General features: G+C 40.8%; 1 protein-coding gene across 5 annotated transcripts in view; it reads left to right on the top strand.

The window, feature by feature from the left end:
• Positions 1-12,263, top strand: part of NRDE2 (NRDE-2, necessary for RNA interference, domain containing) — a 70,275-nt gene that overhangs the window by 49,307 nt on the left and 8,705 nt on the right. For all 5 annotated transcript variants that reach the window (XR_012655828.1, XM_075065633.1, XM_032784421.2 and 2 more), the window contains 4 exons: positions 463-586; positions 1,647-1,819; positions 7,972-8,355; positions 9,826-10,754. Coding sequence is in view for 4 of the 5 variants with exons in the window: in XM_075065633.1 (XP_074921734.1) it covers positions 463-586; positions 1,647-1,819; positions 7,972-8,355; positions 9,826-10,754 (1,610 nt within the window). In the remaining variant the exon portion in view is untranslated. The remainder of the gene's footprint in view (positions 1-462; positions 587-1,646; positions 1,820-7,971; positions 8,356-9,825; positions 10,755-12,263) is intronic.

Genomic DNA, 12,263 nt, shown 5'->3' with positions numbered 1-12,263 from the left:
AGAACGTTGAGTTGTGACGCAGAATTATATGAAATTAGATGCACTATTTCTGATAAGTTTTCAGCATCCCATTCAACAATGTACTGAAATAGCTCAGTGACCCATTTAGTATTTATTTCTAGAACAGTTATCCCGACACAGATGTTTCACAGGTGCTTGTATGGCTAGAGGTGGATGATGAGCAGCTACTGTCTTGCTTCCACTATTGACGTGATTTCTAGGAGCCTCATTGCCCATGTTATATGCAGCAGCGAGCCTGCTCATCCATGTTAAAAGTATACCTTCAAAACTTTTTTTTAAAACTTACCTATATTTCTGTATTACTTTCTTTCTGCTGTGTGCTAATTTAGTTATTCCTTTTTTTATTAGCAGTCCATCTGTGTCAAGCTATCACTAAGTCATTTTTAAATGTGGCTAAAATGTTGAAAATGATATGTAGTATGTTTCTTGCCTCAACAATAGGTGGAGTTCTTTGAACCATTTTGGGATAGTGGAGAGCCTCGGTTTGGAGAAAAAGGAGCAAAAGGCTGGAAAACGTGGATGCATCAACAAGAAAAGGGAGGCTGGATTATCATCAATAAACTTGGTAAAACTTACCCTTTCATATATTTGTTTTCGACAAGTTTTTTCTTTGTTTTCTCCTATTTATTAACTCATAAATGCTTCTGGTTTTACTCATAGCCTGAGAACACTGAGAGTTACCATAAATATCTATATGTCAAAAAGGAATTTAGTCACATGGGTTGAGGGAAATATACTGTATTTTTTTTCATGTGCCTTTGCATGTTAGACTATTCCCAGACAGAAATCTTCACCAGGATAGAGGTAAAGTTGAAAATATATTGTCCTTTAGAAAAAAAAAAAAAAAGGGGGGGGGGGGAAGGAGAGCCTTACCAGTTACTACACTCAGATTAAGTCTGCCTTGGTGCACATATGAATTCCAACAGTTTGCTCTTCAGTCTTATACAATGTGTAAGGTTAAGATTTTGTCACAGTTATTTTTAGTAAAAGTCATAGACAGGTTGCGGGCAATAAACAAAAATTCACCGGAGCTGTGACCTGTGCAAGACTCTTACTAAAAAGAATGGGGTGGGGCGAGAGCTGCAAGGGGAAGGGGAAGGAATGACAGCTGGAGCCCTGGCTGAAGCCACGGGGCAGAAGCATACAGAAACAGCTTCAGCCACGGAGGGCAGGGAGACAAACTACTTCAGACAGGTGGACTTTGGACTCTGCCGCACTGATGGAAAGCTGTGGGGTGCATAGCCTCAGCCACAGCTGCGTGGATGGGGACACAGCCCAGGGTCCTGTTGTAGCTGCTAGGGGCATGCACAGCACTGACTCTGGCTGAAGCCAGGGGTCGGGGGTGCACAGCCTCAGCTTCCGCTGCAGTTGTGAGGGGGGAGCACAGCCCCAGCTCTAGCAAAGCTATGGGTCAGGGTTGTACATCCCTGGCTCCAGCCGAAGTTGCCGGTTGGGGGTGCACAGACCCAGCTCCATCCCTGCTGCTGCCAGCTGAAGCGAAGTCATGGAGGTCCGGTAAAATCACAGAATCCATTACTTCCCTAACCCCTGTGACTAAATCATATCCTTAAATACGTGTAACATAACCTGCATCGCCCATCCCAGCCAGTTTGTTTATTTTGTAGATGAGGATGAGGAAGATGTAGATGAAGATCAAGAAATAAAGGATAAAACTCTACCTAAATGGCAAATTTGGCTGGACATTGAATGTTCCCGTGAAACAAGGCATTGGCTGCCTTGGCGACCTGACAAAACTAAAAAGCAGACTGAAGAAGATTGTGAAGACCCAGAGAGACAGGTCATTGTGATATATAAGACCCGTGTGTGTGTGTGTGTCTGTGAGAGAGAGAGAGATTTCTTTACGTTTAAGTTAATCTGTCAAGGACTCCATGCATAGTTGTTTTAAACAAAAAATAATAGTTTTGGGAGATCTTGGATATCTCTTGGGCAGTGGTTCTGAAAATTTTTTTATTTTATTTTTTTTTTTTTTACTTGGGTGGGACTGAAAATTCACCAGTGGTTTCTTGCTGGGAGCCATGAAGTCCTCCCCAAAACCGACTGATGGGCTTGAGGTAAGGTTGTTCCAGGGAGTGAGGAGGTACTGGTTGGTGAGGATAGGCTGATGGGGCTCATGGAGATCAGATATTATGTTGCAGGGAAGGAAGTTCCCGGAAGGAAGTGGAAGACTAGTGGAACTAGGAAACGGCATGGGGGTTGAGGTGATGCGTTTCCCTCTTCTCATTGTTTAGCTCCAGAACTGTGCTACTTCACAAAGCTGGAGCTGTCTTGTTGGCACCAAAGCCTGCTGGACATGCTGTTTCACCTCCCCTGGAGCTGAGCACAGTGCAGGCATTGAGAAGGGAGGAACTTCTGTGGGTTAGGGGTGGGGGTAGAGTGTGCTGCTCATTCTCTCCTCAGACTGTCTCTGGGTCCTAGCTACTGCAAGGTTTGGCTGAAATTTTTTTTTTTAATTGTTTTGCCCCTGCCCTCTTGTTGATTGTGCCCTACAGTTTGAAAAACTCTGCCCTAGGGATCGATAGTGGGAGCCTTTGACCTGTAGGTCATTGTCTTTATATCCAACCTGTGTCAGTGGTGAGTGATAGTTCTGTGGTGGCATTTCTGAAGTGTGATGGTGTTCCCAGTCCAATCCTTTTGCAGATAAGCCCTTGTTCATAAAATCACGACCATGCTTGAACTGTCCCTACAGTTTTATAAATCAAGGCTTGAAAAATTTACCAGACATCAAACGGTAATCTGTATAGTCAAGGTGTTGCCCTGGATTTCAGGGTTGTGTGTACCCCAGAATCTGATCAAGCTAATTGCAGCCATTTTATGTGCATTCAGCCACCATGAATTAATGAAATAGAACACCACATAGTTAAGGGTTAATTTGTAGACTGGCTTTCAAAAGCAAGATCAAAACTACTGGCAGTTTTGCTAATCAGAATGCGAGGAGGGGAGAGAAAAATAAACAGCTGAGACTGAAAACCTTGGTGGAAGGAAGACCTTGAGTCTGGATGCCTCTGATATTAGAAAGTTTATTGAAAGTTAGGAAAAGTGATGATCTAGTAGGGGTCATTATGACCTATGTGTTTTATAGAAGTTAGTTAAAAAAAGTCTAGATAATAGAGTGTACTTTGGAGCAGTCCTGTGAAGCCATTTTGAGAGAGGTTTTTCCTGACACCTTTTCTCCCCGTTGGGTGAGCAACTGGCAACTGCGAACCTGCTGTTAATTACTCAGTACTGTTCCAGATATTAAGTAAATATCTGGGACGTGCTAAACCTATTGCTTATGTCTGTGTGTGCTTAAATCTAATAAACTGCAGTTTTAGATAGAGCACACTTACTTGCATTCATCTTATCACATGGAATTGCTGTGTTCCTACTGATTTATTCCTGACACCGCCTGGAGTGAAATAGTTAAGGTGCCCCTGCTGTGGGTTCTGAAAACTCTGGGTAACCAAGGAAGTTGCAAAAGACAAGGATGGGCGGGGGGGGGGGCACTTCTCATCAAGATCTAGAGGCCATACTCTGCTTATGAGCCCAGTACATTTGTCATTTCATGTGCTTGAAAGGAAGAAGGTGTTGAGACTTCTACCCCTGCTTGAAGGCTTCCACCTTTATAGTAACCTTTCGCTAGTAGCTGTCTTAAAAAATTTAAACTTTACTGCTGTAGCTGCTGTAAGGGAAAAAGAATTTCTTCAAATTTCTTCATGTCAGGAGATTTTTGTCAGCAATGTCTGAGATTCCATGCCTGCTCCCTACATATCCTCTTGCTCTGGTATGAGAGTATATAGAAAGGGGCAGATGCTCTGCCACTGCAGTTCCTTTTCAGCCACCTGTGGCTTGAGATGGAGCGTCATGGTGTCTGGTAGCCTGCTGACCCAGTTTGCTGACTTTTTTTTTCCTTTATTTCATCATTTTCTTGTTTAATTTAGTACAGCTTTGTGCTTTTTTGGGAGGGGGGGAATGTCTTTGTCTCTCAGTATTCTTTTGCCTGTTCCACTCAGCCCCTCTCCTTCCATGGCCTTTCTTCATGGATTATGCCAAAGATTCTGGGCTTCAAACCTTGCCAGACCTGCCACAGGTCTTTTCCTGTCAGCAAGGGGCATTCCAGCTGCCTTGAAGAGGTGCATGTCCCCTCCAAGTGTAGCATCTAGTCAGCAGCATATCCAGAAAGCTGAAGGAGAATTGATTGAAACTGCTTCTTATAGACTATTCCCTGAGACTTGCAGGGTCTGAGCCCCCACTATTGTTCAACTGCTCAGAATGCTCCAGTGGCTGCCCAAGCCTCTGCTTGATAACCGAAGAGCTGGGAGGGGAGCCTTCAGAGTCTTCAAGAACATCTGAAAAGAAGAGACCCCATTTCCCTGAGAAAGATACCAAGAGAAGGGAGAAAGTCACCCTCTAACTAGGGAACAAGGAGACTTCATGTCCTATTAAATGGGTACCATTAAGGCTTTTCCCTTCTCCAGTACTGAATTCCCAGTACAATTTCATAATGCGTACTGAGAAGCCTTGTGCAGTACCAGTGTTGGAACCGGAATAGAAGCCTTCTAAACAAAAGGATTCCTCAAAGACTCAGGACTCAGTCATTGTCCTTGGTGTCACTGTGCTCAGGCCACGAGAAAGAGCACATGGACCATACTTTGGTACCATTCCAGGTATGTCTTGACATAACTCCCGAAAAACAGTACCTGGATTCTCTGGTACCATCCAGGATCCTCTTTCATGAAGACCTTCGAATCCTGGAAGAGCCCAAATCACCTCTACTGAGGGCTACTGAGAGGCATTTCCCATGAGTATTTACATTACCATCTGGTGCTCTACCAACGCACCCTTCTATGAAGGCTCGGCTGTCATTACTGATGCGGTTGCCAGTCCGTCCTTGCCTTTTGGTACCAAAATGACTCCCAGTACTGAAACTTGTTGCTCATCCACTGGACATGGGTAAGGACACTTTCTTGGACTCAGATGTGTTTGTCCAGAATTCCACCACTTTCCCTTTCCAGCCTTCCTCCCTTGAAGTGCACCCTGAGGTCTCACCAAGAACAGCGGCACCTGTGGATCCTCTGGAGACTTGGGAGAAGGGTTGGAAACTCGGGGGAACATGGGCCATTACAGCAGGGATAAAGGAGAGACAAGAGAGAACATGGTGGGAAAATCAGACCAGTATCTTACATGTCTATTTACTAATGTGAGAAGTATGGGGAATAAGCAGGAAGAACTGGAAAAACTAGTTAATAAACACAACTATGACATGATGTTTATTAACTTGGTGAGAATATTGGTATAGAAAGGTACAGCTTGCTCAGGAAGGACAGGCAGGGAAAAAAGGGAAGACATGTTGCCTTATATGTAAAAAATGTATGGACTTGGACTGAGGTTGAGATGAAAATAGGAGACAGGCTTGTTGAATGTTTCTGGGTAACGATAAAAGGGGTAAAAACAAGGGTCATGTCATGGTACGGATCTATTACAGACCACCTAACCAGGAAGGGAAGGTGAATGAGGCTTTTTTTTTTTTTTTTAAATAAACTGACAAAATCATCCAAAGCACAGGACTTGGTGGTGATGGAGGACTTCAGCTACCCAAACATCTATTAGGGGGAATATAACACAGCAAAGCAGAGATTTCCAACAAGTTCTTGGAATGTATTGGAGACCATATTTTATTCCAGAAGGTGGAGAAATCCACTCGGGGAGAGGCTATTCTAGATTTGATTTTGACAAATAGGGAAGAGCCGGTTGAGAATTTGAAAGTGGAAGGCAGCTTGGTTGAAAATGATCATGAAATGATACAGTTCATGATTCTAAGGAATGGTAGGAGGGAAGAAAGCATAATAAAGACCATGTATTTCAAGAAGGCAGACTTTAGCAAATTCAGGGAGTTGGTAGGTAAGATCCCTTGGGAAGCAAGTCTAAGGGAAAAACAGTTAGAGAAAGTTGTCTCTCTGAAAAACTGCCATTATTAAGGGCACAAGAGCAAACTATCTCACTACATAGGAAAGATAGGAAGTATGGGTTGTTCCACTACCTGCTCTTCTACCCGTCTGCTTTGGACTTTATGGCTGAAAAGGAACTGGAGTGGTGGTGAGTCCACCCCTTCTTGTACCCTTATGCAAGAGCATGAGAATGTGTAGGGTGCAAGTGTGGACCCATGGACTGATGACAAAAATCTCTGATCAAGAGTGCATGGGCACATGCAAATCATCACATGGAGCACCCATAGGGATGAAATACCTTGAAGAACTCCAGTTACTGTACAGGTAAGTAATCTTTCTGTCTCTCCTCTCCTTTCCAGACGTCCCTAACTGCTGTAAGAAGTGGGGAGTGTGTCCGTTACTCTGCCTCTCCCAAAGCCTCTTTACCATTCTTCCAGTTGTGTTCTCATTCCTTGTGAATAGCTGAGTACCTGCCTCTGTCATGCATTGCTTTTTCAAGCAGCATGAAACTGATGTGATTTTTGGCGATTTTACTGTTGCCCAAAGGGTTCTAAATAGACAGTGAACTTGGGCATTGCCTTGTTAATATCATTCTTCTGCTCCTTGGTGTGCAAGTATGCAGAAACAAAGCACTAAGCAATAGTGGCTGGGAGGCCCTTTGCTTGTCTAGGGAAGAAGGCATAATAGCTCCATGAGTGCTGGAAGGAGTTTGCTCACTGGTAGCAATCGTAATACGATACATTTGTCTTTAAAGGGTGCATCACTCACCTCCCTCAGCACTTGCCTCTGGGTACTAGCAACACTCCATGTCCCCAGTCCCCTTGCTCATGTGCATATGTTGAGGAGTGTAGAATTGCTATCATTGATAGCCCCTGTTCTTAAGGAGAGCTGCCTGGAGCCTTGTGGCTGCCTTTGGAGTTGTACCAGGTGAGGGAAGGAGCTTGAGCTATTTGTGCTCTGTGTTTCTCCCCTCCCACATCCGACCCTCAGTTCCACATACATCCCACCTCATTGCTTGCCATTGCATTTCTACAGAGGAACAGACACATAGTAACTCAATCACTTAGTTTCAGGGAAGTTCAAGTGTCGGACTGGTTCTGTGTTGTATTTGTATATCTGTCCTGTGGGCTCTTTTGTCTGAGTTTGGGCAAGTCATTTGACCTCTTGGTTCCTTGATTTTTTTCCCTCATCTGTAAAATGGAAGTCTTATGAAACTTAGTCTTTATAAATGTTCTGAGATGCACTGCAGAGTGGTTAATAAAACCTGCATTTAGAAAAAAAGACTTCCTTATTAAATGAGCAAACTGAAAGACCATTTTGCTGCCTGAAAGCTGACCACTGATAAAATAAGCATCTGACATGAGAGCATGGGGAATAAACAAACTAACAAAAAGTAAATAATCACTCAGAGTAGTTATTTTATTTAGGATACTATATTCTTAGATTGCAAGCTCTTTGGGGCAGTGACAGTCTGTTATATGTTTGTTCAGTGACTAACACAATGGGGTCTTGGGCTTTATGCACTACTGTGATACATATAATACATTTATAATTTTATTATAGAGCCAGGAGAAATAAGTAAAACTGAAACCCATGCAAATAGAGAGAGGAAAGTTATATTTGTAGACAAAGAAAATATAGATAGAATAAGTGATCAGACATTAGCATCAAGGTAAAGACAAGTAAAACAATATAAGGAATAATTTTTAAACTATTTTGGACCCCTGTATATAAGTTTCTTGAAGAGGTCATTGGAGATCCTGCCACTCCTTCCACTAATCCAGATCTGTAGAAGTCTATTATCTGCAGATTGGGCCTGCAGTCTTCTCTGGAAGGGGGCTATTACTCATCTAATTTGCTTTGTTTTTCTTAATTTGAATCAAGTTCCATCACTATTTCATATTCATTTTTGAAAATCTTCATTTAACTCAGAAAGCTTCTTGATAAATTATAGACTTATTTGGTTGAATTATAATTAAATTAACTATTTTATTCCTTTTTCTAGGTATTGTTTGATGATCTTGGGCCATCTTTAATCAGACTTTCTAGTCCAGATCTTCAGTTTCAGCTGCTGTACTCATTTCTGCAATTCGTGGGAGTCCCATGTGGGCGTAGTCTCTTTCCTTCAAATCTCTATATCGCTATGGATGAGAACAATGTCTTTGACAATGAGCAGTCTGATAGGCCACTGACTTCTTTTGACTCTCTGCTTTCTGGAGTCAATAGTATTGGCCATATGGACACAATGACCAGAGGGAGACAGCACATAGGGCACTGTAAGGAAGGAGAGGAGTTCATACAGAATGTCTTTCATTTAATATTGCCGTTGTTTTCAGGAAAGGAAAAGGCAAACCTTTCTGTCTGTTGGCTACAATATGAAATCTCAAAGGTAATTAAGTATTTGTGCACTGTCTCTCAATGTGGCTTATAGTTTTATTATGTACATTTTTATACCATTAAAATAAGCAATATTATGATAAAGTGAAGGTTGAGCACTCAAAGGTCAGCAAAAGCTATAGTTAAGGTGGTGTACTCAGCTTTATCTCTGTTCACTTATGCATATATATCACAATAGTCTATAATTGCACAATAACTTGTTTGTTGAAAAATAGTATAATTTTTTTACATTCTTAGATACATTACATTGTCTGTTACTATGTAATACTTTGTGTATGCTAGAGAGAGTCCATAAGCATTGGTTATACAAAATGCACAGTTAATGAGGCAAGAGCTCCTATGAAATCTAATCTACCAAGGCATTTTGTATGATACTTAGCTGAGTGCCTGAATGATATGGTACCTGAGTACTTAACAAGGAAACTCAATACTCACTTTTTACATTGTTGAAAAAATAGTATAGTATCATTTGGAAAGTAGAATGTGATCATGTAATTCAGTTGTAATTCTACTAGCTGTGATTCGGTCTGACTGTATAGAGCAGTGTTTTCTCAGCCGTTTCAGGTTGGTGACCCCTTATTCAAAGTTTAAAAAAAAAAATTTTTTTTTACAACCCCCTTTAAATTTATTGTAAGAGTAAAAAATGTATCAATAAGAATGATGAACCTATATAAATTGGGTATATTTTTGAGAGGTTGACAAAGAATACTGGAGCAGAGGAATGTGAGAGTTTCTTTGCTTTAAATTGTAATAACATTTTCATGATTTTGCAAAGTCTCCCCAAATTGCCTGTCATGAAATACTAATATGGGTGGAATACATATGAAGGCAGCTTGATAGGGAGTGGTACTCACCTGCAGTAAACACATCTGACACTTGGCAAAGGATTCAGTCTATTTTAGGCCTACAAAGGGGTTTTTAGCCTCTGCTGTAGCTTCACCAGTGAAGGTACTAGTGCAGATCCTTAGTTGTAGGTAGGATGCATTGGTACATCTTATTGCAGTTTTAAACCGTAGTAAAGCACATTGGTAAGTAATGAGTTTATACTCACACTCCGAGTCTACAATAGAGGCTTGCAGCAGTATAGCAGCACTGGTGATTAAAAATTCTGATGTGGAGAAGGCCTCAGTTTCTCTTTGCTGATTCTCTGTTCCATACATCCACTCTCTGCAGTATACATGACATATGACATGAGCTGGCTGGTGGCCCAGCCTGGGGAGGGAAACAGATTAATTTTTTTGGCATAAGAGCGAAGCTAAGGTGGTGAGGGCATTTTTTTCCCCTTGTCCTCCCAGTGGTTGTGCCTATGGGAAATGCTGTTGACTCAGTAATCTTTAATGGGCTAGTGATGCTGAAGAATACAGACATAGAATAATGAACCCAAATAGAACTGTGGGTTGGGGGTTTTTTTGGTTTTGTTTTTTTTTTCCTCCAAATTTTGTTCTGTCAATTTTGCATGCAGGTTGTTCAGTGTCTCCAAGCAAAAAACAAGAAGAAACTGAAGTCACAGGGAAAGAAAAGCAAAAAACTAGCCAAGAATCTCCTTAAGGCATCTGAAAACCGAAACAACCTTTCCCTCTGGAAACTGTATGCCTACTTGGAATGGTTACTTGGCAACACTGAAGATGCTAGAAAAGTGTTTGATACAGCTCTTTGCTTGGCAGGCACTGAAGGAATGAAAAATACACAACTCTGTAATCTGAGCCTGCTTTATGCTTCATTGGAAGTGGAGCTACTAGAGAATTTGGAGGAAACTGTTATGTCACGTGCTTTACATATATTGACCAAACTGGCTGAAAGTGGGCCATATGTACCTTATACTGGGCAAGTGCTATCTGTGAATATCTTGAAAGCTCGGAAGGCATATGAGCATGCATTGCAAGATTATTTAAGTGAAAGTCCAATCTCTAATTGGGATCAAGCTAGCAATTCTAGCCAACTGGTTAATTTAGTTGGTTGTTATGCACTTTTCCAGTATTTGACTGTTGGGATTGATGCTGCTGTATTAATATGTAGACATATTTCTGAAAAGCTTAAAGGTTCTGCTTCACAGAAGTTTGAAAGCATTGGAGAAAATCTTGGCATTCATAATTTCTCCACTCCTCTTGAAGCTGTCACACTCATGCACACAAATTTACTTAGGTACCATATGAAAGTTAGCATTTACCCTTTAAATCCACTGCGAGAGGCACTAACGGAAGCATTGAAGCTGTATCCTAGCAACCAGTCTCTTTGGAGGTCATATATCCAGATCCAAAGCAAGTCTCACAATGCTAGCAAAGCACGAAGATTTTTTGATAGTGTCACAAGGTCTACTAAGTCCCTAGAGCCGTGGCTGTTTGCAATCCAAGCAGAGGAGATGAGAAAGAAGCTTGTCGAGAATGTTCAGAGGTAATAGAACTCCAGACAATAATACTGTCCACTTCGCTCTTCATCTGTAGCTGTCAATTCACTTTACCAAGGAGGGTGGGTACTATCATTATCTTCACTTTACAGATGAGGAAACTGAGGTTTGGAGAGGGTATTTGTTCAAGATCTCACAGTGAATTAGTGGTAGAATCATGAATAAAATATAAATCTCCTGACTCTTGTCCCATATTCTTTCTGCTGGATCACACTGTCCTCAAACATTTCTCAAACTGCACAAGTGACACTCTTGTTCTTGAGCTGTCAGTATAATGAAGTCATAAATTGTAACAGTTTGTGATAAAATGTAAAGGAAGACAGCATGTTAAAATTTAGAACTTGCTGCTGTTTGCAGTCTGAATACTGTATTTTGACTGTTGTAACGAGAAGTCTCTTTAAATCAGCAGATCACTAATTATCATAAATATCAGATTAATCTTTGCTCATTGGTGGAAATTTGAGAATAGCCCATGCCTTCTTCCTTCAGACATTAAGAGGACAGGGGCAATTCTCAGGTCTCTGATACTGAACAAAGAATTGCCTAGTATGCTAGCTGGACTGTTTTAATAAATGAAAAGCCCACAATGCTCATTTTACATCATCTGAACGCATTAAGTGATTTAATTTGTATCACTGCAGCACAGAGAGAGATCAAGAAGACCTGATGCTGTAATGGAGAAGAGATCAAAATATTACAAGCTTTTAAAAAATGGATGATTGCAGCTCTGTGCTGTTGGTGTTTGCCTTTGGTCAGATTACTTTCCCTGCAGTATTTCATTCTTTCCTGGATGAAGTCATCTTTAACCCATACACCTTTGTGCAGATTGTATTATCCATTTGTATAAATTCCTATTACAGGACAAAGATACAAATGATTAATTATGCATAAAATGTGTTGAATGCCCCCACTACTGAGGAATAAGAGGAATTCAGTAAATAAAAATCTCTGCTCTTTTTAAAGATTCTTTTTAGCTTCTGCAAACTCTATTTGCTCTTTCAGGTTTGCTAAAGATGTATTTTGGGAAATTTCTAGAGAACGGAGAAGGAGCTAGCAAAATTGAAGGTCATTAAACTATAACTAGCCTATAAAAAAAAGTTATGTGCTGAATGCACCCCCCCCCGCCTTGTTAATTGAACACAAACTTATTCTTAATTCGTTTTTGTTTGGGCTTTTTAATTCACCCCCCAGTATCCATTGTGATTTATTATGGGAACTTGCAACTACAGGTGATTGAGCCTGACTACAGTATTCTTAAATAATGTCAAAAATATTTAATCTCGGATCACTGATGTTTTTGTGCTGTTTTCAGCATTTTGTGTTAATTACACTATTTTTATTAGTTATTTAAACTATCGTTATTCATTCTTCAGTATGTTTCTGAATGCAGAACAGAATGTGCAGAACATATTAGACAATTTAAATATTGCGTAATCTTGATAGCATATGTTGATTTTTTTTTTAAAAGTGTTAACAATTGTTGATGTTGCTAAAAG

Source organism: Chelonoidis abingdonii, chromosome 4 (assembly GCF_003597395.2).
Source record: "Chelonoidis abingdonii isolate Lonesome George chromosome 4, CheloAbing_2.0, whole genome shotgun sequence".
NCBI lineage: Eukaryota > Metazoa > Chordata > Testudines > Testudinidae > Chelonoidis > Chelonoidis abingdonii.
The sequence above is the reverse complement of the archived record's forward strand: the minus strand, read 5'-3'. Positions and strand labels throughout refer to the sequence as shown.